The 26,905-nt window shown below is 40.8% G+C and overlaps 1 protein-coding gene across 1 annotated transcript in view; it reads right to left on the reverse strand.

Moving 5' to 3' along the window:
• The window catches only part of CHST13 (carbohydrate sulfotransferase 13), a 53,022-nt gene extending 36,091 nt beyond the window's left edge, over positions 1–16,931 (reverse strand). Inside the window, exon 1 of the mRNA XM_060766200.2 lies at positions 16,544–16,931. Within this exon, the coding sequence (XP_060622183.1) occupies positions 16,544–16,637 (94 nt within the window). The 5' untranslated portion in view covers positions 16,638–16,931. The remainder of the gene's footprint in view (positions 1–16,543) is intronic.
• Between the last annotated feature and the right edge of the window lie 9,974 nt (positions 16,932–26,905).

Here is a 26,905-nt window from a genome sequence, read left to right on the forward strand (position 1 = left end):
CAATCCGTCACAAGTTGTGTCAAGTGACATGGCAAACCCTGTACTTTTCAACATAAATGTGCCCATCTGTCCTCGTACCAATTGCCCAATCATTTCCCATTACTGTTTTTGTGCATCATCACATCAGCTCTGGAAATTTCCAATATCAAACACACAGAAGAAAAAGGATGCATTGCTCATTGCCTGGCCTTCCTTGGAAAGTTGTGCAAGGTTGGTGAGCTTGCCTTTAGCAAGTCTGCCAATGCTACATCTGGAAGTGATTAATTCAAGCCTACAATACAACAATCTTATTATGGGAGAATAATGATACGGTATCTCTTTTCCATATCATTCCAGCACATCATCACTAGTTCTTGCCTGAGGTGACTGGAAAAGATCTCATTGCATTTGAAATGGACGTGAGCTGAGCTGTTAAAATGCTGAGGTCTGGGTGGGAGCATTAGAGATCTCAAACAAGCTGCTCAAGATAATCACTGAACTACAGTCTGGGGACTCTATGAAAATATATGCTACAATGGGTTTGCTAGCTTTTAAGTAACTGTGTCAGATCTGTTTTCTGCAACAATTCTGACACATTCCGTCTACTGAAACACCAGTTCAAGATAATGTAGTACTGAAAACATTGTACATTAATCATGTGCATCACCCTCCACTTTAATAAAAGCATTCAGAGATTGAATTTTTGAATTATTTATGTATTATTTATTTCCAACATTTCTACCCTGCCCTTCTCAACCCCCGAGGGGGGACTCAGAGTGGCTTACACTGACAAAAATTCGATGCCACAACGTACAAAACAATTATAACAGATATAACAGCAAATAAAACAGTAAGTAAAAAAACAATTAAAAACATTATCAGCCATATAATTATGCATGCAAACACACACATATACCATGTCCTAGGGCTGACATATACCTGATCTCTACAGCAATGGTTTAAAATATCCTTTTAAATTATTTGTAGGTATCTTGAAAATTTTAAAAGGAAAGTTCAAAGAAATGTTGTTGCAACATAACACCATTCTCCAGCCCAGTCTCCTTCATATGCTCTAGAGCAGGCATCCTCAAACTGTGGCCCTCCAGCTGTTTGGATCTTCAACTTCGAAAATTCCTGACAATTGAACAAGTTCATTAGGGCTTCTGGGAGTTGGAGACCCAAATAGCTGAAGGGCTGCAGTTTGAGGATTACTGCTCTAGAGAGAACAGATGCTACTGGAACCAAAGGAAAACAGATCTTTAGATATACAAAGCTGCTTGAGAGCATTTTACTACAGCATTATATCAACAGTGGTGGACCCTGCTGTCCCTTTTTCAAAGGTTAAATGAGGATGATCTGAGCAGGTAAATAGTTGGCAGACAATAAAGGCAAAGACCTAATCCAGTATTTCTCAAACTGTGCTCCTCCAGGTGTTTGGGAAATCCCAGCCACCTTACCAGCTGTTAGGAATTGTGGGAGCTGAAGTCCAAAACATCTGGAGGAGCACATTTTTGGGAAACTCTGGTCCAATCAATGTACAAAGGAGACTTCAAGCATTTCCCAATACTGGCTGCCCAAGTAGATTTTCAACGTCATGTGGTATAAAAGCCATGGTGTGAAAGAAGGGTCTCAAGTTTTTAGAGAAATTTTAACCTACCCCAAACACAGCAACAAGACAGCACAGTTCTAAGCAAAGCCACTGCCAATGAAACAGGCAGAGGGAGAAAGAAAGAGAAAACACACAAGGAAAAACAAACCAAGTTGCTACCTTCAATATTTGCAATGCTAAAATAGAAATGCTAACAGAAATCTATGATTGATGCCAAGAAATTATCCAGTCTTAATAGCACCAAATAGAAAGTTCTTTCTGCCTATACAACTACATCAACAACATTTTAGAGGCAAAACCACATGTCACATTTTAGACTGCTGAAAAGCTAGACTCTTGGGCTTTGCCCACTGACTAGTCCTCCAATTGGATCCCCACAGAAGCCCAGATACTGCATTCTTCAGTTTTCACTTTACCAGTATGACTGGCAACTAAGTCTTTAACCCAACATTCACTTTCTTGCAGGACTTCAATTATTTACTTCCCTAGAGAAGCTGAGGGATTAATATGTGTCTTCCAGCAGTCTGTCAAACAATGGTGATCCAATTATTTCAAAGGAACTTCTTAGGCAAAAATACTCATGAGGTAGTTTGCTTTCCCTCTTAATTATATATTGAAATCCCCTTGCTCAGTTTGTATGCAAGATAAATGGTAGATATCCAGGGGATTATCTACATGAGCCTAAAAACCTGGACTCACCCTGAATGGACTGCTAGCTATCCCCACAATGGGAATCTCCCCTTTTTCTTCTTCTTCCTGGGTGTGTGGGCATCAACAGAGCAATAGCCAGGAACTTAAATGGAGCTGCATGACCAGCTAGGAGTAGTTGTAGGCAGTGACACTTAGGTGAGGCCACAGCCATGGATTCTGCATAAACATGCCAGATCCAGGGCTGCTCAGGGGCCAATTTATACTAGGCTAAACTGCCCAGTGTAGATGAGCCCCAAAATGGGGTAGAGAAGCCTTGTGGATTACGTTTGGGGCTATACTCTGTCTCCAATCACAGGGAGGTGTCTTCCATGTTATTGCGGCCCAGGTTTCAGTCTGAACTGTAAATGAGCTCTCCAAGTCCGAAGTTCTTAAGCTGTGTCCCATGAAACCCATAGAGTTCTGGGAAAGCATCCTAGTGTTTCTTAAAATCTTAAAAAATCAATTTTAAAATTGATTTTAAACTAAAACCACACATGGACAAGTATTCAATTGTTTCTAATATGAAGGAAGGGAGAGTGCAGGTTATCTTCAAACACTTTTTCAGCTTTTGCTTAAATCAAAATCAAATTTACAAATAAGTTGGATGCCACCCCAGATCTACATATTCAGATTTCAGGCATAAAGCTCAATCACAGAAGTATTTTAAGTGCAATGAAAAAAGATCAATTATCACATATTTTCTTATACCAAAATAAATGTGGTTATATTTAAAATGTTTTTTTCTTCATTTCCAAACTAATGTTATACAAAATACTCAGACAAGAGGAGCAGATGAAAGAAGGAAGAACTTTGTGGATTCACAATGCTTAGCAAAAAAAATCAGGGATGGAGTTAGGGTTCTGCAGAAAAACAAAGTCTACTGAAGGGGTTCTGTGACCAAAAAAGTTTGAGCCCTCTCCCTAAAACAAGGTTCAGCCACAAGGAGAATGGGCGGGACATAATGAATAATAGTAAACCACAAGGAACACAGTTGAGGCATCTTTTATTCTGCTGTGTGCTACACGTGTAAGCACACAGATAAACTATCAGTTTGACACATTTCATTTCAGAACAAATTGTTTTTGAGTCTTGTTGTTTTCCACAAAATCCCCATCACTCTCAAGAGACAAGAAGAGTATTTATTATTTACTGCCCAAAATGGTGTTAGCCCTTAATCAAATTTGGGGAAGAATGAAAGGAAATGCAGAATGCAGTTGAAGCCTATGAACACCAAACTGTTCTAACTGAACTGGGCCAAGGGCTTAGATTCAAACAGAAGATTTTGATTTAAAATATAGCCAGAAGTTTTTTGCAACTATATTAAAGACAGAGGCTTGAATCCCAAATAGAAATTCTATCAGAAAAACATTTTCCTGTATACAGGAAAGGAAAAAAAAATAGGTGTGTGCTTAAATGGCCACATCTACAATGTGCTGAGTATTCTTATGAACACACGTTTATATACACAGATCATTCCATGAAGACTTTTGTATTTAATGCCATTCTTTTCATTTTAAAAGGTTCCCTATGTAGTGCAATATATACATGCATATATCAATTTTGCTATAGCAAAAGGGCTTTTTAAAATGTTGCATTTTGTCCTTCTATTGAAATATAGCCTACAGCACTTGGTATTCAATGGCAATATCCCACTCAAGTACTAATCAGGGCTGACCCTTCTGAGATCCCAAGATAAGACAGGGCTTGCCATCTTTAGGGTTTTTCAGCTAACTAGTCTTTCCTTCTGTCCATGTGGAATTCCCTTATTTTCTATTTCATTGGAGGACAGACATACAGCAAACAATTAGTTTCCATTGTGGACACAAATATTCCGTTAGATCTCTCTCTCTCTCTCTCTCTCTCTCTCTCTCTCTCTCTCTAGCTTTTTCTGATCTTAAAAAAGCAAAGTGTTTTAAAAGATGGGCATCCTGTTGAGTACAAAGAATAATGAATATAAACAGATATCTCTTTCTTTCTTCCCTGCTTCATGGCTGTCCAATTTTTCATTGTAGAGTTACGACTATCAAAACACTGAAGAGAACGAACATGTTAAGGTTAAAACCTTTGTGGGGACAAAATATCTGAAATGCTAATGAGTTCCTTCCTGTATAACCAGTGAAAATTTGCTCTATTTCCTGTCTGAGAAGGTGTTACATTTTATCCTAAATGAACAAAAATTCAGAGCAATTTAAGTATTCAGATCTCTTTCCAGATCATAACATTGAGTAAACTTAATGTATAAAGAGGCAGTAGGATCACAACCTCCTGCCTCTGTAGACTTATTATTCACTTACCTAAAAACCAGAAATGTCTCCATCTACAACTCTCATGCAGCATGGCAATTTTCCTAGAATACATAAGGAGCTGTATTGCTACAAATTATCTTATCCAAACTCTGGAACAAGCATCTTGAGAAGAGAATGGGACCACACCACCAAGCTCACTTTTGATGCCAAATATGCTGCCAGCTCACCTGCCCCTAAAATTCAACAGTCACTAAATATCTGCAAATAGGTATTTACACACTGCAGACCAATGTATAGATGCTTCACCTGGGGCCCTTCAACACTGAAGAATTCTAACACTATAATCCCATTCTATGGGATCCTAGGATTTGTAGTTTAGAAAGGACTTTTTAGAATTATCAGCTAGAAAGCAACTCTACTGCATCACCAAACTACAACTTCTAGGATTCCACTGGAGGCAGCCATGGCAGTTAAAGTGGAACCATGGTGCTACAAGAATGTTGTGTGAAGGAGCCCCTGATGAGAACTCCCAATAACACAAGGCAGGGGTTGGAAACATACAGCTCTGCAGATGTTGCAAGAGTACAAGAGCCAGCATTCCTTCTTCTTGACTCTGCTGATCCCAACTACTTCTGGAGGCGTACATCACTCCTGACCCTGCAATAACTCTTGGTCTTGATGAGAGCCTGTGCACAGCCAACTGAATGCTAGCAAATGCTCCCTAATATGCTGAATAAATTGATATCATGTGACAGGACAAAAAGAAAGGAAAGAAGTAAACAGAGTTAGGATATTAATATCAATATAAAATGTATTTGCATGTGTCTGTGTTTATATGTGTCTGTGGGTTCATCTAGAAAGCAGTTTGACACTTCAACTGTCTTTGCTAAATGCTGTGGAATCATGGAGGTCATGGTTTTATAAAATCTTTAGCTCTCTCTGCCAAAGAGTGATAGTCCCCACCAACCTACAAATCCCATGCTTCTATAGTGAGGATGTTCTATGTCTTTCTGTGTTTCTCTCTCTCTCTATGTATACAAAATCATTAAAACAATCTCTCTTTTTTCAAATTAATACTAAACAGTATATATACTATAAAGAGCAGAAAGAGAGAAAGTCCACAGGATGCAAATAATTTGTGTTTATTCCCCCCATAAACTAATCTTTTAATTTTATTACTGCTATGTAAGAACTACATAAAATACGAACGGATTATGTATATAATATAACAAACACAAACAACTGATTGCCAACTGCAAACTACACAATACAAAAGTTAAACACAACACTGACCATAATTACCACTATACTAATAAAGAATTACTAAAATTAAAAAATACCAATAACAAAAAATATGTCTTCCAACTATCTTTTTTGCAGTTATCTTTTCTGCAGGTATAATTCTACTTCCTCCTATCTTTCAATAAATTACACTCTTATGTATTTAGGTCATCCGTTTATTGAAGGAAAAAAATCATAGCCCACTATCTCATCTGATGCTTTATTTAAACAGAAGCCAGATGTGTTTGGACTTGTAGTCTTCATCAATGGCCAGTGTAAATCTTATGCTGTCCAATTTTTCCTCTAAACAAAAAACAAACATTAAAAAACCAAAAAAAAAAAACCCCAAAACTTTACTTGCTAAGTCATTTCTTACTTAGGGACACCCTAAGGCACATGTGTCAAACTCAAGGCCCATTTTTGTGGCCCTCTAGATGCTGTATTACAACTCCCATCTTTTTAATCATTAGACATCATGCCTAGGGCTGATGGGAGTTGTGATGAAATAACTGGAAGGCTGCTCTTTGTTTTGTTTAGTCAGGAGAGTGGGGTTTGAATTGAGACACAAGGCTTGTGGATAGGATGTCTGATTCTAAAATGTCCTTTAGCCTTTCCCCAAAAGCCAAAAATATTGTTGGGTTGCAATTCCCATTATAACCAGTCTGCATAGGAGTTCAAAAGTGATGGAAGTTGTTGTTCAATAACATCTGGGGACCCAAATTAAGTAAAAACTAAAGAGTACTGACTACTATGTAAAAAAATTATAGTTGGCCCTATGTACCCACAGATTCTCCTTCCATTGATTCAATGGCCCTTAGAAGGCTAATGTGCTCCTCAATGTAAATTAGTTTGATATCCCTGCCCTAAGGTGTACTGTATCAGCACAAGGTACAGGTTTCTGTGTTATGGAGTTGATTGAAGGAACTTGTTTCTTCCATTGTTTTACAACTGGCTTTGATGCCTAAGGCACTGTAACCTTGGTAGCATTGGTTGGCATATACCTAGCAAAGTCTAGCAAAAAAAAAAAAAAAAATACCCTGCAGGTTTGAAGGCTGTATGTACCTGATCTAAGTGGGACATATTTTTTTTGTCGTGTCAGGAGCGACCTGAGAAACTGCAAGTCGCTCCTGGTGTGAGAGAATTGGCCGTTTGCAAGGACGTTGCCCAGGGGATGCCCGGATGTTTTGATGTTTTATCATCCTTGTGGGAGGTTTCTCTCATGTCCCCGCATGAGGAACTGGAGCTGATAGGAGGGAGCTCATCTGGACATTGAAAATACCCTTATTTTGAAGAGGTACAGGTAATTCTTTATCAAGAACACAGAAACAGACAAACAGTCATCTTTGGGTTCACTGAAGGTCTAAGAATTCAACACTCCACTGTTTTGCTGATAGAAGTCTTACCTAATTGCCTGAGTGGGAAACCTAAAAAAATGAACCACACAAATAGCAACTGACAATATGGAGAATAGAAATGAATGCTGTTTTGAAAAAGCCTTTTCTTCTGAAAGATATGGCAATTTTCTTTACTGGAAGAGACAGAGATGAATGCCACATCTTATGTTTCAAGCTTAATGACAAGCTGTGTGTGCCACTATGCCGCCTACGTCAGGTTCACCAAAACCAACTTAAAAATAGAATCTGTGATGACTCTTAAAACCAAAACCGAGAAGCACAAGAAGTCAGCTTGATGACTTTACAGGAAACCTGTGAGGTGTACATTTGCTAACTGTTTTTTTTAAATTACTGCACAATGTTAATGAAGAACTGAAACAAAGAACTGAAAGGAACTTCATTAACTCAAAAGTCAGTTATATGTCTATCTGATGAAGACAAGAAAATATAATTTTGAAGAATAACTAAGAGAACACATTCCTTTCTTCAGGCAAAAAAAATACTTCTGATGCAGAACCCGAAAGCCTCCTGCAACAGACCAAAACACAGCATCCTGCTTCCTGAAGTGATCAACCATACCCATTTGGGAAGCCCATACAGAAGTAAATGCTTTCTCCTATTATTGTTCCTTTGAGACTGGCTTCCAACTTAAGAACTCAGCAGCAGGAACCTCCACACTGTGACTAGTAGCCAATGGTAGCTTAATTCTCCATGAGTGTGTCTGACTTCCTTTCAAGACCATCCAAGCTAGCAGCGATTATTACATTTTGTGGCTATGTGAGGAAGGAATTCTATTTATCTGTTTCAAATCGTCCACCATTCATTTTCACTGAATGGCCACACATTATAGTACTATGAGAAGGAGAGAAGTTCTCCTCATTCGCTTTCTCCATAGCATACATTATTTTATACTCTTCAATCATGTCCTACTTGTCTTGCTCATTTCTGTGCTCAAAAACTTTAATGTTGCAACATTTTTTCCCAGAAAAATTACCCCCAGCCCCTTAATTATTTGTATGCCCCTCTCTGCATCAGAATCACCTCCATAACATCCTGGACAGAAAAGGACAAACTAGTCAAAGTATAATTGCGCCCTTTGCACAAAAGGGTCAAAGTATGGCTCGTGGGATGTGTACAAGCTCCAAGATGCCACCTCCAACTAACCTGCAAGTGTTGAGAAAAAGGCAAGCATGTATCTCCCCAGTTCTGGAAGTTTAAAAGAAGCATTGCTAGGCACCATGTCAAAAAACATGGTTTTAAAGTCCCCCCCCCCCCCCCAGTTTCTGACCTAGTGTGGCTTACGAAGCTGAAAAATTGCCCCCAGATCCATCAAAATTACCCACTTTGGCACTAAGGTATTGTGGCACAGCCCTTCCATAATCTGAGCAATCAATGTATCCAAAATCCCGCCAAAAAACAAAACAAAATATGGAACATTTCAAGTCTCAAGTATTTCAGATAAGGTATATTCAACCTCTACTTATTCTTTGTCAGCAAGACATTTCTTTCTATATGCTTAGGGTTGTCTTTTTTTAAAAAAAACAAACTTCTTTTTTAAAAAAACCTTGCCAATTTATACCAAGTAGACACAAAGCTAACCAATGTTTAAATTCCGGTGGCTCAATTTGTCCTACTTAGAATAGTGCTACTGAAATGAATGGGACTTATTAATCATAGCTGATTTCATTTAGCCTACTAAGTATGACTAATATTGGGCTTAACTCCTTGATCTCCTCTAAAAAGAACCTCACATTAGATTTGCCACTTTGTAGCAGTCTACTACAGAAGTCAATCTTAGGGATGCATTACATATTTTTCTGATGGAAAACCAGCCATTTTTTATAAATTCTTGGGTGGATGCAATCGGGATCTGATATTTATTTGTTTTAAGCTTGTCAATACAGCTAAAACTTCTACTTTCTTGGAACCACAGTGTTTTAGTTCCTAATTCTTCCTTCCACAAAACTGCAATTCAGACAATTCAATGGAACTTAACCCCAGTTAAATACGTAAAGGCCTACAACTTGTCACGATCCAGACCTATGGAAGCTTTCATTGATTCCAATGAGGCCTGGCTCGTGTATAATTCTTCCAGTGCTTTTCCCATTACACATACAAACCATCAATATTAACTGTAGGCATTCCCGGAAAACATTACTGGAACTGCAGTATTAACTTTACAGAAAACTGTAGTACCCATGTAATAAACATTAAGACATTTATGGTACAGTATGGAATACAAACATAAATTCCATAATTCTTTGCTAAGGTAGTATGGTATTCAGACACCAATATAATTCAGTTTTTTCTTTGGAAATCAAATTGAATTGTCACTTTTCAGTCCATAATGATAAAAAAAAAATCTGTCAAGATTTAGGGCCACGCAATTTTGGTAATAACTGAAAATGTCACAGGAAATACTAGTATATTGTTGAATCATAAAAATGATACAGGAACATTTTTCCAGAAGTGGGAAATAACCTACTTACAAGAACAGAAAGAAGGAGTGAAACTGTGACTCTTCTCGGTTTCACACTATTTTTTTCAACAGCCTAAAACACTAATTATTAGTGGATTAATATCTATTAGTTCACTGGCCAGAGGGCTCAAATAAACTGTAATTGAAGCAGGTCCTTTGTGAACTTAGTTGACTTTTGATAGCTCTATTGCTAATCCTCTGAATTTCATGGGCCAGTTGTCACTGTACTTGCAATCATTTCATAAAATAAACAAAAAATCTTGACTCTTTTATTACGTAACAGAATGGCTCACTTTGATACCATACTAATCAAGAAAGTCAAATCCAAGACTACAGTCTAATGCAGATTAGCCTGCGAAATATAACAACTGAACACAGACATATGTAAGATTGCTCCTGTAATTCACTGAAAATCTTGCTTTTTAATTAGACCTTTAAGTCTGCAATCCTATATGTAGCTACTTGCAAGTAAGCTCCACTGAACTCAATGGGTTTTGTATCTGAGTAGAGCTGAAGCTGATGGTTGCATATGTGCTAATGACCCACTGATGCCAACACAAGTGCTTAACACCATCTGAATCTGTACTTAAAATTCTCTGGACTTCATTTGTTTATAGTATGAATGGAAAATATGACATTTTATACTTAGCAGATAAAGAAAATGTATTTGTTGTTGTTTATTCATTCAGTTGCTTCCAACTCTTCTTGACCTCATTGACCAGCCCACACTCTTAGCTCCCTGTTGGCTGGTGCCACCCCCAGTTCCTTCAAGAATAAAATATATGATTTTCACTTATTTCAAATTGCCTTGCCATCTATATCCACTAGAAATAAGTTCTGGCAAGTGTAAATATGTTCCTGAAGAGTGGCAGATCTCATCTCCGGTTTATATATTTCATTTACAGTGGTCCCTCACTTATTGCAGGGGTTACGTTCCAGGACCACCCATGATAAGTGAAAAACCATGAAATAGGGATGCCCCCTCTACTCCTCATCCTTTTTACCTTTGCCTTTCTGCTCCTCAGCGCCGCCAGCAGCGGCGCCCTGGCCGCAGCCAGGAGCAGGAAGGCAAAGTTAAAGGGGGTGAGGAGGGAAAAAGACTGTCCCCTCACCCACTTTACCTTCGCCTTCCTGGCCCTCGGCGCCACCGGAGCCCCTTAGATGCCAAGCGGCAGCAAGAGGCCCCGGCAGCAACAAGAATCAGAAAGAGGAAGGTAAAGAGGGTGAGGAGGGAAGAAGAGCCACCCCCTCGCCTTCTTTACCTTCCTCTTCCTCCTCGTCGCTGCCTGGGCCTCTTGCCATTGCTTAGGCCCCTTGATTGAGGAGGTGGTGGAGGCTGCATGGGGCCCAAGAGGTGGTGAGGCATAGGTGGTGACGAGGAGGAAGAGGGAGGTAAAGAGGGCAACAGAGCGGATCTTCTTCCTCCTTGCTACAGTTACATTTATTTTTTTTAAAAACCCCGCAAATTAGCGAGTCCACAGTAAGTGAACCGCAAAGTAATGAGGGAACACTGTATATCCCATTTTTCTCCTGATGTAGGATCTGAAATAGCTTTGCACAAGTTTAGAAACAAAATCAAACTGGTACCAGTCCTGTCTGCAGACCTGAGAGACTTCCTATTTGATGTATTTTCTATTTTCCTACCAGAACCTTCTTGATCCCAAATGGGGTTCCCTTAGTTCAATGGTGGGGTCACAAAAAATTGGTAACAGAAAAAGGTTTGTGCACGCCACCTAGACATTTCCATAAATCTGTTAGGAACAATGTGGAGTGGCTACAGTGGACTCTGCAGAAAATGCTTCAACTGTACATCATAAAAGGAAAAATCAGTCTGTTAGTAAGCTTTGCAAATGCTGAATTGTGATCAATAAATGTTTTATTTTATAGTTATTTTATATGTCTGTATAGTTGGGGTCAAATTTCTTGGGTGGAAAGGAGTCATGAACGGAAAAAGTTTAAGAAACCTTGTTCTAGGCATCAGGCTGAGGAGTGAGTCTATGGGCCCTTCCACACAGCCCTGTATCCTAGAATATCAAGGCAGAAAATCCCACATTATCTGAGTGTGGACTTAGATAACCCAGTTCAAAACGGATATTGTGGGATATAGGGCTGTGTGAAAGGGCCTTATGAATCAAAACAACTTTCTGTGCTCTATTCAGGATGCCTCAGTGTCTTTAAGAGAGTGTTTAATGAGAAAAAGGATGTAGTGTTTTTATTTCATTATGTTTTAAATGCCTTTTCGTGCTGTTTCAACTTGTGCTTTTAATACAATGTTAATTTAATTTGTATTTTAATTTTTCTAATTAAGAGTTTTGTAAAACTGAGTTATGTCCTTCAATATATTGTATACTGCCTTGGGTCCCATAGCAGGAGAAAGGAGGGATATAAAAGGAAATGTTTTGTCCCTCTGTTTCCACCCCATTAAATAAAGGAGACACAAAATGGAGTTAATGAATGCAGATTGTTTAAAAAGACAGTGTATTGTGCAAACCTGTATTGAACTAAGAACCACATGTGTGAAGTCACATTGAGTTCTATGTGTATAACTTCAAAAGAAGCCCCACTGTGTTGAGCTGGGCTTACTTCTTAGCAAATGTCTTTAGAATGGCACAAGAAAATATAACTAGAAGAAGCCAGTTGATATTGGATCTAAAAGCCTCCATGTGGGTCCCATCTCAGCTAAAGCCACACTGCGTGACATTGTCATACTTGCCAAACTCAGTTTTTTAAAATTCAGTTTTGTTCACAGTAAGCACACTCTGCATTTCATTTCCCCCTGCAAAAATGTACATTGATAAGGAGAGTGATCTTAGCTTGAAAATATGCAATATTTCTGAGTAAATTCCCTGGGGGCTGTTTTTTTGATTTGGCTTAAGAAAGATCTCCCAGCATGTCGGTATTTGCTTACCAATTTTTTTTTCACAGACTGGGCATGAAGACATAGTGTACTTCAGTTCAGAAAGCATAACATGCCAAACTAACTGTCAGGAGAAGACCCAGCCAGTTTCCCAAATGAATTCCTCTTAAATGAATGAAGGGGGATTTTAAAAAATAGATTTAATGGTGATCCATCAAGGCCACAATCCTAGGCACTCATTTAGAATTATACTCTAGCCCAGGCATCCTCAAACTGCAACCCTCCAGTTGTTTGGGCTTTCAACTCCCAGAATTCCTGACAATTGAACAAGCTCATTAGGGCTTCTGGGAGCTAGAGGCTCAAACAGCTGGAGGGCCACAGTTTGAGGATGCCTGCTCTAGTCCTTCCACATAGCAATATAACGCAGAAGGCCTATGAACCAGTTAGGACATTAAGATCGTCTGGGGAGGCCCTGCTCTTGATCCTGCTGGCTTCACAAGCACGCCTGGTGGGGATGAGAGACAGGGCCTTCTCAGTGGTGGCCCCCTCGGCTGTGGAACGCCCTTCCTGCAGACCCCCTCCTTGCTGGTATTCCGGAGGAAAGTAAAGACCTGGCTGTTTGAACAGGCATTCGATTAAGCAGTGTGATTGATTGACTCATTATCGGAACACGGAATAATGGATAACGAGTTTGGATTCTGATTTCATTGATGAGACCTGATGGATTTGTTATATTGATGTACTGATGTACTGATGCTGATGTTTAATGATTTGTGATGCTACTGCTTTTAAATGCCTAATGATTTTGTATTGCGTATACCTAAACTGTTGTAAACCGCTCTGAGTCGCCTAAGGGCTGAGAAGAGCGGTATACAAATAAAGTAAATAAATAAATAAGGCCTGGTCCCAGAGCCAGGTTTTTATTCTCCACTGTTTAAGACTTCGTTTCACCCTAAGTCTGAAACGAAGGTACAAAACAACAACAACAACAACCCTAATTAACTTGACTATCTCATTTGCCAAAAGCAGGCCCATACTTTCCCACAGAAATACTGGTAAGCTTATGTTGGTCAAAATTGTTCTTCAGTTTAAATATTGTATTGTTCTTTCATGTTGTTTTGCACTGCCATTAAGATATGTGCAGTGTGCACAGGGATTTGTTCATATTTTTTTCTCAAACTAGAGTCCGGCCCTGCAACATGAACCGGCTCTGGGCTTTAAAAGTTTGAGAGCTCCTGGTCTATACTGTAGAATGAATGCAGTTTGTCACTGTTTTTGGAGGGGGGGGGGGGTTAAAGGAGGTTTTACAACACATTCCTTGCCAAAGAGTGCTAGTGCCTAATCAAACTACAATTCCCAGTAACAGTGAAAGTGGAGTCAAACTGCATTCATTCTACAGATTAGATCAGGTATGGACAAAGTTGGGCCCTCCAGGTGTTTTTGGATTTCAACTCTCACCATTATTAACAGCCTCGGGTCCTTTCCTTTTTCCCCTCGGCTGCAAAACATCTGAAGGGCCCAAGTTGACCCATGCCTGGTTTAGATACACCCTAGGACCCCTGCTCAGCCACAAAAACCTACTGAGTGATTTGGGGAGAGTCACACACTCTCAGCCCCATGATAAGAGTTGCTACCAAGGCATGCATCACACTTTAGGACAGCAATTCTCAAACTGGAGGGTTGGGACCCCTGGGGAGGTCATGAGGGGGTGTCAGAGAGGTTTTCTGTTGGTCATGGGGATTCTGTGTGGGAAATTTGGCCCAATTCTATCATTGGTGGGGCTCAGAATGCTCTTTGATTGTAGGTGAACTATAAATCCCAGCAACTACAACTCCCAAGTGTCAAGGTCTATTTTTTCCAAACTCCAACACATTTGGTCATATTGAGTATCCATGCCAGGTTTGGTCCAGATCCATCATTGTTTGAGTCCACAGTGCTCTCTTGATGTAGGTGAACTACAAGTCCAAAACTCAAGATCAATGCCCACCAAACCCTTCCAAAATTTTCTGTTGGTCATTGGGAGTTCTGTGTGCCAAGTTTGGTTCAATTCCATTGCTAGTGGAGTTCAGAAATGCTCTTTGATTGTAGGTGAACTATAAATCCCTGCAAATACAACTCCTAAATCCCCCCCCCCCCCCCCCCACACACACACACACACAAAACACCTCACCAGTATTCAAATTTGGGCATATTGGATATTTGTGCAAAATTTAGTCCAATGATTGAAAATACATCCTGATCGGTTCAAAATTACAAAATTAGCAAAATTACAGTTATGAAGTAGCAACAAAAATAATGTTATGGTTAGGGGTCACCACAACATGAGGAACTGGATTAAGGGGCTGCGGCATTAGGAAGGTTGGGAGGTAAAAGGTAAAGGTTTCCCCTGACATTAAGTCCAGTCAGTCTGATTCTGGGGGTTGGTGTTCATCTCTATTTCTAAGCCGAACAGCCGGCATTGTCCATAGACATCTCCAAGGTCATGTGGCCGACGTGACTGCATGGTGTGCCCTTAACTTCCCGCTGGAGTGGTACTTATTGATCTCCTCATATTTGCATGTTTTCAAACTGCTAGGTTGGCAGAAGCTGGGGCTAATAGCAGGAGCTCACCCCGCTGCTTGGATTCAAACCTGCAACCTTTTGGTCAACAAGCTCAGTGGTTTAACCCACTGGGGGCTTGAGAAACAGTAAATGCAGTTTGATCCCACTCTAACTGCCAAGGCTCAATGCTAAGGTGTGATAGGAATTGTAGTTTGTCATCTGGAGCCTTTTCTGCCAAAGAGTGCTAGTGCTTCACCAAATGACAAACCTCATGATTCCATAGCCTTGTGCCAGGGCAGGGAAAGTGGGGCCAAAAGGCTTTCATATCTACAGTATAGTAGAAGAGCAGGAATGGGCAAACTTGGGCTCTCCAGGTGTTCTGGACAGCAGGTAAATTGGCCCATGCTTGGTGTAGAGGCGGACTCAGCCCATAAGGCAGAAAGTGAGGCAACAGCCTCCAAAGTCCTGGGCCCAGTCCTGTTCAACATCTTTATTAACGACTTAGATGAAGGGTTAGAGGGCATGATCATCAAGTATGCAGATGACACCAAATTGGGAGGGATAGCCAATATTCCAGAAGAGCGGTACTCAAAACGATCTTGACAGATTAGAGAGATGGGCCAAAACAAACAAAATGAAGTTCAACAGGGACAAATGCAAGATACTCCACTTTGGCAGGAAAAACGAAATGCAAAGATATAGAATGGGGGACAATGCCTGGCTCGAGAGCAGTATGTGTGAAAAAGATCTTGGAGTCCTCGTGGACAACAAGTTAAACATGAGCCAACAATGTGATGTGGTGGCAAAAAAAGCCAATGGGATTTTGGCCTGCATCAACAGGAGCATAGTGTCTAGGTCCAGGGAAGTCGTGCTACCCCTCTATTCCGCCTTGGTTAGACCACACCTGGAAATATGTGTCCAATTCTGGGCACCACAATTCAAGAGAGATATTGACAAGCTGGAATGTGTCCAGACGAGGGCGACTAAAATGATCAAGGGTCTGGAGAACAAGCCCTATGAGGAGTGGCTTAAAGAGTTGGGCATGTTTAGCCTGAAGAAGAGAAGGCTGAGAGGAGACATGATAGCCATGTGAGAGGAAGTCATAGGGAGAAGGGAGCAAGCTTGTTTACTGCTGCTCTGGAGACTAGGACGTGGAGCAGTGGCTACAAACTACAAGAAAGGCGATTCCACCTAATCATTGGGAAGAACTTCCTGAGTATGAGAGCCGTTCAGCAGTGGAACTCTCTGCCCCGGAGTGTGGTGGAGGCTCCTTCTTTGGAAGCTTTTAAACAGAGGCTCTTGGGGGTGTTTTAAATGAAATTTTCCTGCTTCTTGGCAGGGGGTTGGACTGGATGGCCCATGAGGTCTCTTCCAACTCTAGGATTCTAAGGCAAAAGGTGAGGCAAAAGCCTCCAAAGTAAGAAGCCGTCACGCCCCGAGCCTTGGCGAAAGGTGTCACTCACTCACCTGGGTCGGGGCTGCTCTGGAAGTAGAAGAGGACGAGGAGCAGGGAGGCGAGGCAAGTGGCCAGGGCCACCCGGGGCGCCCGGCTTTTCCTCATCCCGGCCTCTACCAGGCATGCCCCAAGGTGCAGGGCAGAGGGGCCAAACTGTGGGGATCTCCGCCTCTCCGCATGGCCCGACTCTCGGCTTCTCTCTGCCGCGAAGGCATCAGGAAAAGGAGAAGTCGCCGAAGCAGGAGAAGCAGAAGAAGAGGACGCGGCGCTCACGTCGGCAGCTGGAGGTCCTGCCCCCGCCCGCTTGGTCGCGCCTTCTCTCGCTTGGGGGCAAAGGGAAACCTCTGGACGGGGCAGGGCCGTACCAACACTGCAAGCGGGGGGAGCCGCAGGAGAAAGGGATTCCCTTTGGAGCACACGCTCCACGCAATGGGTTGTCCCCCGAGGCAGCTTTCCAGGGGGGCCAGGAAAAGGGAGGATCCAATGTAGAGTCTTTTCAAGGAGGCAGGACTTTGGCTTCTCCCCCTCTCGCAAAGTGGATCCGTCCAGCTGAGAGCGTGGAGGAACCCTACGCTCCGAGGCAGAGGGAGGGAGGCTTCCTTGCCAAGCCCACTACCTGCCCAAAGTTCAACGCTTCGCAGGAACGACCCACCAAACACCGGTGCCTCGGTAAACTACAACTCCCAGGGGGCTAGAGCATGGAGTCGTGGCGGTTAAAGTGGTGAAGCTGCATGCATTTTAAAGTCTAGACCAGGCATGGGCAAACTTGAGCCCTCCAGGTGTTTTTGGACTTCAACTCCCACAATTCCTAACAGCCGGTAGGCTGTTAGGAATTGTGGGAGTTGAAATCCAAAAACACCTGGAGGGCCCAAGTTTGCCCATGCCTGGTCTAAATGCACCCCTCCACAACACAGGGTTATCATTTCCAAACAATGGGCTGACTTATTTTAGCTTTGTTGTTGTTTATTCGTTCAGTGCTATCCAACTCTTCATGACCTCATGGACCTGTCCAGGCCAGAGCTCCCTGTCAGCCGTGGCCACCCCCAGCTCCTTCAAGGTCAAGCCAGTCACTTCAAGGATACTATCCATCCATCTTGCCCTTGGTCTGCCCCTCTTGCTCTTGCCCTTGGTCTGCCCCCTTCCATTTTCCCCAGCATCATGGTCTTCTCCAAGCTTTCCTGTCTTCTCATGATGTGGCCAAAGTACTTCATCTTTGCCTCTAATATTTATTATTTATTTTATTTACCTTATTTGTATACTGCCCTTCTCAGACATCAGGCAACTCAGGGCAGTTTACAGAGGCAACAATTTGATGCCCAATACACCATAAAACATTTAAAAGCATGAACACATAATATAAAACAATAGTAGTAAAAACATACATCAATTAAGTCTCCTAATAAAAACATAGTCCAATCTCGTTGTCCAGTCGTTCCAATTCCTATGTCATTTACCTTGCATTTTCAAACCCTTGCTCAAACAACCAAGTATTGACTCTTTTCCAAAATGTTAAGAAGGAGGGAGCCGATCTAATGTCCCCAGGAAGGGCGTTCCATAGCTGAGGGGACAACACTGAGAAGGCCCTGTCTCTCATCCCCACCAAATGTGTTTGTGACACAGGCGGGATCGAGAGCAGGGCCTCCCCTGACTATCTTAAAGTCCTAGCAGGTTCATAATGCCAGTGAGCAGTCAGGCATTATTTCCTGGAGTATGGAAATTTTCCTCCAACACCACGGTTCAAAAGCATCTATTTTCCTTTGTTCAGCCTTCCTTATGGTCCAGCTCTCTCATCCATAAGTTACTATGGAGAATACTCTATCTCTGGTTGTAATGATCCATATAGTCTTCATGGCAAGAATTCTGGGGTGGTTTGCCATTACCTTCCCTGGGGATCGTATTTAGTCTGACCTCTCTGCCATGACCTTCCAGTCTTGGGTATCCCTTCATGGTTTCACTCATGGTGTCAATGAGGTGCTCAAGCTCCAGCACCATGACAACGATCCTTTGCTGGAGTGTGTGAAGTTAGACCTAGTTTATCCTAGGACTGCCCCTTCTGCTCCAGCAAGATGAACAAACCTCCTGCATGGAAATGCTGAGGACGTAGTTTGAGTGCATCTACACCAGTGGTTCCCAACCTTTTTTGGACCAGGGACTACTCACCAACATTAGTACCAAAAGGGTTATGAATCGGTTTTTGGTCAACTTTAGATTTGGTTTGGTTATTTGGGGTGCTGATTCAGAAAACTGCATTGGATAGATCACATCAGCTCTAGTTTCTGATACAGAAGATATGCCATCTAGTAGTCGCCATTTGCTCACCCAGAGAAAACCCTATTTAATAATAAGAGGGTTTTGTGAGACCAGTCAATCTAATTGCAATGGTGTAGTAACAGTGAGGTCGCAGATCATATTTTAGTTCTTGTGGACCACTATTGGTCCACGGACCACAGGTTGGGAACCACTGATCTACACTGTGCAATCAATGCAGCTTGACACCACTTTAACTGCCTTCATTCAGTGCCATGAAATTATGGCAGCTGTAGTTTTGCTGGTGCCTCAACAGACAACAACTCCCAGGATTCCCTAGTATTGAGCCATAGCAGTTAAAGTGGGGCCAAACTGTATCCCACAGCTTGGGCTGGTTTTACACTGCCATATGATGTAGTCTTAACTGCAGTATATAATGTAATTATAACATATTGCCATCGTAAATATATTGTTTTGAAATAGGGTCCATTATTTTGAAATGCTGTATATTGGAAGATTGTGTTATTCTTACACAAGAAAGTATACATAGGATTGCTGTCAGAACTACTCATCATCATCATGGGTGATCCCTCATGGCCGAGTATGATTCTCTTCCAATAGGGAATCTTGGAAGAGTCTTGTTGGTAGGTTCATAAATGACTGTGAAGACCTATACTTGATTTGCATGTTCCTTCACATTGAGAACATACATTTCCAGATAGAAGTTTAGCTTTAAGCCCATCTTTAGGTCCCTTTAAAGAGGGCTACTCCTACTATTAGGTTGCAGCAAAGGGTCGGGAGTACAAGGCCTGACTGCTGGGCCCAGTTCTCTGTAACTTATCCTCTTGCTCATTTGACATTTGGTGGAGGACACTGAAGTAAGATTTTCTTGCTTATTCATCCAACTTCTTCGCATAAAATTTAGACCAGGAACCATCTTATCCTTAGCTTCAGACAGAAAAATCTCTTGGTCAAGATTCCTCAGGTATATTTCCTTTTAGTAGGTTAAAAAAGTGTTCAATAGTCTGCATGTTTGTGTGTAGAGAGAGAAAAAGAGATCTGTGAAGCAAGAAGTGGGTAAAGATTGAGTCTCCCTTTTCCAGAAATCCAGAATACCCCAAAACATGAAATGTTTGATGCCTTTGGAGAAAGGTGGCTAGTCACACATTCAGCACCTGCTGAGCTTTTTCCTCAAGGAGTTCTGATAGGGGAAAGAGATTTTTTTCTCTCTCCCCACACCAGCAAGTATTTTCCACTTTCTCTGGGCTGCGTACAGGCAGCAGCCGATGGGGTAACTTTGCTCTTGCTTCTGCAGAAATTTCCAGAGAATGTGTCCTACCACACACCATCATGGGCCAGGCAGAAGACAAAAGTGGAAGCGTTTGTCTACTTTTTTCAGGAGCCTTGTGTATGTAAAACATGCATGGGCAAACTTTGGCTCTCCAGGTGTTTTGGACTTCAACTCCCACAATTCCTAAAAGTCGGCTGTTAAGAATTGTGGGAGTTGAAGTCCAAACTGCCTGGAGGGGTGAAGTTTGCCCATGCCTGATGTAAAACCTTTTGTTCCCCTTTCTTCCTGGATACCTTGCTAAAAAAGGAAAGTCTGCTGACACCCAGAGAAACAGCTGAGGGCCCTTCAACACAGCTGTATAACATCCACATTAAACTAGATTATATGGCAGTGTGGACTCAGATAATTCAGTTCAAAGCAGATATTGTGGATTATTTGCCTTGATATTCTGGGTTATATGGCTATGTAGAAGGGCCCTGGAACATCTAATTTTCTGAAATCAGTCAAGCAAAGAGCCAGGCCCTTACCCACCCCTGAAGTGGCTCCCCAAAGGGGAAACCCCCTTTGGTGTCACCACTTCAATGGCGACCTGGCCTCCACAGGCATCCTCTTTTTTGACCCCCAGCCTCTGGAGGCAAACAGGTGTTTCTGCTGGGACCTTGCATTCAGTCAGGGCCTCAATCTGCAAAGAGCCAGTCCTCTGCACCAGGAGCTGAGGTCAGAGGCAGCCTGCAACAAGCAAATGCTGCATCTTCCTTCCAAACTCCCTGCTGATGTTCCTTCTGGCTCTTCTGGATGATGCTGTGACTCCGCCTGTTCAAAAGAGAGCTTAGACATTAGGGTCTCTGTCTCTCCTTATCTCTTTCCTTCTCTTTGTCTCTCACCAGCAGTGATTTCAATGTTAGATTACAACTCTGGAGATCAGGGTTTGAATCTTGTCTCGGCCACGAGATAATAACATATTGGGAACCTTGAGCAAGTCACCCTCTCTCAGCCTCAGAGGGAGGCAAGGCAAAATGACCAAATCTCAGAGTCACCATAAGTCAGCATTTGAAAACTCCCTCTTCCTCCCTCCCTCTCTATATATATGCTACTATCTCTTACTTGACAAGTAAGGGATCTGGGCACTTTCAAAAACTGCACTTCAAAAACTCTTTTAGCTTACAAATGCAAGAATGAACATTAGATAGTGCCAAGGAGACTGTGAGGAAAAGAGACTGCATGGTTGAAAGAGTCGACCAGGGGTTGATCATGTGGTGTATGGCTCTAATTTAGGTCTGTCAAAAAAGCAACTTGTTGAAAAGCAAGGCATTGAAATTTGAAGGAAGCATGTGCATGTGAATGATTTATTACTATTAGATAGTGGTATTTCAACTGATATTCTTATTCCTTCCTTAAATAATTGAACATTCCCAAAGTCCCGATCCCAAAGCTTTGGACCCTACTTTTTGTCCATCACCACTGAAGATTAGATGAGATAGATAGCAGTATGAGACCAGCATTTTATTATATTTCCCATTAACTGAAGGCTTGGCTTCTTAAATCCATTAACATTTTGCTCTCAATAATCTAATACTTGGCATCTTTCTTTCATAATGGACCAAAACAATTTTGAAACAGTAATCTGATTTTGTCTTTTAAAGCTGGAATTTGACTTTATATTGGAAATTGTTATTGTTATATTTATTTCTAGCGAGTGCCATTAGTTCCTGCCTGGTTTAAAAGGGAAATTTGTATTCATAAACCAGCTAATTATAGATCTGATTGCCTTGATGAATGGATTGAAAATACTTTACTATTTCATTGAAGTTTCTTTATATCTTGTAGTTAAACATGAGCATAGACTAAACATTCTGAGTGGGAAATGGGATTCTGGAGTCTGTATTTTTCCTCACTCCACCCAACTCCTGAGCTGAACTGTGCCTACTATATTGCTACATTGAATTTTTGAGTTGGAAAATACCATGGAGATCATCTGGTTCAAGATGGTTTTCAAGTATTTGACTTCAACACCCACCAGCTCTACTCCCCCTGCCAGTATGGGCAATGTTAAGGAATCCTAGTTGCTAGAATTAAAAAATTCTGGAGGGTACCATGTTGTACAGTCTAATCTAGTCTAACCTTTGCTCAGTGCTAGTATGTCTGTTGAGCTTTCGGTAAACTACTTCCAGTGAAGAACCCACCATTTCCTAGTTTATTCCACTGCCAAACATCCCTAATTATCAGCAGAACACAGCAGTTAAGAGAAGTGGTGTGCCCACATCTCTATGCTTCAGGGGCTGCTTGTAATATCAGGATAGCAGCATCCCTTCATACGTGACATGTGTTAAGGGATGCTGTAAGGAGTCTACTGCATGGGGTTACTGTGAACATTTTGAGCATATTTTAGTGAAAATGATATGGTTATTATTATTAACAGCTAATGTAGACTAACCTAGAGGCCGGGAAATTAATAGCCCTCCAAATGTTGCTCGACTCCAATTCCCAGCATAGCCAATGAGAGGAATGGAAGGAGTGGTCCGTTAAAATATCTAAGGCAGTGGTTCTCAACCTGTGGGTCCCTAGGTGTTTTGACCTACAACTCCCAGAAATCCCACCCAGTTTACCAGCTGTTAGGATTTCTGGGAGTTGAAGCCAAAACATCTGGGGACCCACGGGTTCAGTACCACTGATCTAAGTTTTCTCAATCCTGATGAGAAGTATCTTTCTATTCCATTTTAGCTGCAGTGAAGTAAGATCTGACTGATGTTTTCTATTATGTATTCTAAGATTACCACTGACCGGAACAGTTGTACTTTATTTGGAGCATTATGTCCAGGACTGACAATCATACTTTAAGAAGGCTACATAACTTGCAGTTGACATAAAAGGATATGTATATCCTGGAGAAAGGAGGGACTGAACAGATAAATAATAGCACTCTTCTAAGACCTGAAATTATCTTAAGGAAAGAAGATCAAACACCTGTTTTTGCTTTTCCAGAGGGCAGCTAATTGGTTTAGATTATAGAAGGGCAGATCTTCCTGTGAGCATGGTTCTTAAAGAAGGAGTAGTTCATCAAAAGCATAGAAGAATGGTGGGGTCTTCTTCACTGAAAGTCTTCGAGTGGAGACTGAATAGCTGTCTATTAGGCATGTGGTATCTCTGGGTCTGTTGTATGGATCCACCATGAATTAGAAGATCTGCATGGTCACTTCCTGTTCTATTGTACTGTTGCCCATCTTCCCTATTCTTCTTAAAAGTTATGTATTTATTTATATCTTAAACACTATAGGATAAGTTAGCCAAAAAGAAGTGGCTTACTGGTCAATCTTTTGGAGAGTGGAAAGTGACCAGTCTTCAAGCAAGGATTTTTTGTTCATTGTTCACCGCAGATGTCAGCCTTGGAGGTCAACTTTGAATACTTGGCATCAATGGTGGAAATTCCACACTGTCTTTCTGAAACTATTCATTGTCAGCGCCCATATAAGTCTCCTTTATGCTAGGTAATCTTGGTGCATTAAGATCAAATTTTAGTACAGGGTAATGCATTATGATGTTTGTAATTTATGTTAAATTGAACAAGTAATCACACTACACTGTCATGAAATAATTCTATGTCACAGTGGCATTACTAGCTATGGAAGAAGCAACCATTGCTTTTCAGCAGAAAGAATTTATAGCTGACTGCTCAGAAAATGAAATAGTCTTATAACACCATCTGTTCCAATAGCTGAACAATACCACATGTTTTCAAAGATTAGAAGAACGTTATGAGGACTTTAACAGGGTTGTATATTTTAACAGGCTTTTAATGGGACGGGAACAGAGACAAAGATAGCGGGCAAAAGAGTTTGTGCCTCAGTCAGTACTAAAGGTTTTTGTGGGAAAAGGTTTCCATAGGCCCTAATCAATTTACAATTTTAGCATGATTTGATCAATGATTGGTTCAGTTGACCAATGAGTAAATAGTGTGGCATATCACGGCAACAACCAACCAGTTCTTATTTACAGTTGAATGAAGGTTGTGAAGCTGGTTATATTCAAGATCTCAATGATGGAGTTCTTAAGAGGTTTTTGGAGAAAGTTATTTTGACTTGTGCTGTATGCTCTACGAAAGACTCAGTGGAGGCCTAGATAAACGTGCAAAAATTTGCAACATCAGGTGTTTTTTGTTTTTGTTTTGTTAAAACCGGTTTTCCAAAGCTGGCTTGTATATGCTTGCTTCTTTGTTCCTTTGTATCCGCAATAGCTGCTATAATTTGGTAAGAAATTTGAATTTCACAGAGACACCCAAACTGCCGGTGCACTTTTCCATCTGCCAAGAAACCAGTAAAAAGTTAACCCAAATGTCCCATACCTCGGGTGGTTAAGAAGAAGAAGAAAGGATGAAATAATATCCTTTTTGACTTCTCTGGCCATGCCATATGCATCCTTGGCATTATGTGGGACAGAGGGATTTTGCAAAAAGAAAAAACAAAGATTGAGCTGGCTGAGGTTATTTCTCAGAGGCTATTTACAAAAAGAGAATCAAAACCGGTTACATAAACTTAACAATATAACTTGGCTTTTTGGTTTCAATCTAGACTTGGATAGCCTTAGGAAGCCAAGGACATTTCTGAAAAGAAGTGCATGCTTTTAATGGCCTTGATATTTCCACAACAGCATTATAATGCTGTTATCAACATCCAAGTCCATGTATATTTTTCATTAAAGATGGATCTTAAAAGGCCCATGTGCAATGGATTTCTCTATCTTATTTATATTCCAGTCTTCCTCTTGCGACCTCAGGGGACTGTATGGGATTTATTTATCCAAGGGAGAGAAATTTTATGTTCATTCCAAAAGGCATGAGAAATACACACACATTTTGAGTCAGTTCTGTTTATTTTAACATAAGTATATTTGAGTACTGGTGTCCCAGTTCTGCATTTTTGAGCCCAATGAATTTATACAGCAAGTAAAAACATTATTAAAAACTGGGGGGGGGGGATTGAAAACAACACACAAACAATATAAAACTATGATAGTTTAACTATTAGGCTGTATTAGATCAGAACTTGGAAAAGGTACTGTTCACTACAATCCCCACAGTGATATACCCATAATCCAGTTTTCTATTCCTACAAAAAATAACATTCTCCAAGTCAAAGTGAAACACATCCACATTGTACCCACTGTTCAATCATTCACACTCAAATGGATTTTTAATCTAAATGCAAAGGAGACAAGGCCATTAGTAAATTATTTGGAGGACAAAAAAATCAAATTCCCAGTAACTCTACAGCAGAACAAAAATTGGCAAGCCACAACATCATTTTATTTATTTATTTCCTATATTTATACCCCAACCTTCTCACCCCCGAGGGGGGGACTCAGGGCGGCCTTACAAACATCATAACATCACCTGATAAAGTTAATGCAAATAATAGTATAACATTGTTGTGTGACAAGCACTTAGTCAGCAGGGGGACTCAACTGAGTGTGAGGAACACTTTGCCAAACAGATATTGTTATATTTTAGACAAATGACAGAAGTAAAATTCTGTGTTTACCTTGTGTAGTATTCAGTTCTATGTTTATAGCAAACCATTGCAACAGGCTAAATTATGACTTCTGAAGACTGTCCAAGAAGCTTTACAGCTATGGTAATTCGATCTTGAACACAGCCTTTCTAGGGCATCTACCATAACTCCTTACAAGCATTGCAGTCCATTGTGTTCTGTTTTTTATTTTTGGATATCTTGGGGTCTTGTAACTGTCATGGCAACAACCAGTGGGCTTCAAATTTCACAGTAGAAAAAGTACAATTCTCATATTATAATTCAACTAAGGTTATACTGTTCATGAAATAAGTCACAGGCATAAAGAAAAGCATACAGAAACAACCAGTCCTAATAAGTCCTGGAGCTGTGAAAGGTCTTGAGTCCAATACCAGTGGTAATAAAAAAAATGCAACTTCCAAAATAACGACTTCTATATTAAAGTAGAATCTTCATTAACTCGTAAATCCAGGAACAGCAACACTTTAGCTTCTAAAATGATGACCTCCATATTAAAGGAGATTCTTCATTAACTCGTAATGCCAGGAACAGCGACACAACAAAGTCTCCCGGGTTGTTCCCCTTTTTTCGTTATACCATCTTCGGGCGTTATGCTAGTATTATCTATAATGCTTGAGTACACTAAATAAGAAATGGGATAAACAGAAAATTTGGGATCAGATCCTGGGATCTAGGGCCTGCCTGGAAGGGCCCTACGTTGTTTTTAGACTGGTAATATGTAGAACTGCTGACAGATCCATTTAGGAATAGAAATCATAACCACATACCATTTAGTAAAGAAAGGAAAAAAACCTTCAGAGTCATACTTAAGAAAATATTCCTGGAAAGGATTGGACACAGACTGGAAAGCTAGACGTACTAGTTAGTGACATACTGGTAAGTTCCAAAATAAGTTTATAGGAAATCTCTAATCATTGCTTCTTATAGTTTCTTTGCTATTATAATTGAAATAAAAAGAGCACGTTGCTTTATTTAAAAGCAACACTAAGGATGGGACAAAACCAAATTATAGGCTACAGAATTCTTCTCTGTTTGAGGTACTTACATCTGCTTTAAATGTACTTGCATTTTGCAACACATCTTAACAAAGCTCCTGGCAAATAAAATTGTGCGTGTGTGTTTAGGGACTATATTTAACTGCCAGCATTTCCACTTCACATTTCCCTGCTTCTAGTAATGAATTTGATGCTGGACAATTATTATTACCAGACAAATCAAATGCACAGTAATCCATAGCATTTCTAGAGAGCAGCCTTCCCCAATGTGGTGTCTTCCAGATGTGCTGTGATTCT

The sequence above is a fragment of the Anolis sagrei genome, chromosome 2, assembly GCF_037176765.1.
Source record: "Anolis sagrei isolate rAnoSag1 chromosome 2, rAnoSag1.mat, whole genome shotgun sequence".
NCBI lineage: Eukaryota > Metazoa > Chordata > Lepidosauria > Squamata > Dactyloidae > Anolis > Anolis sagrei.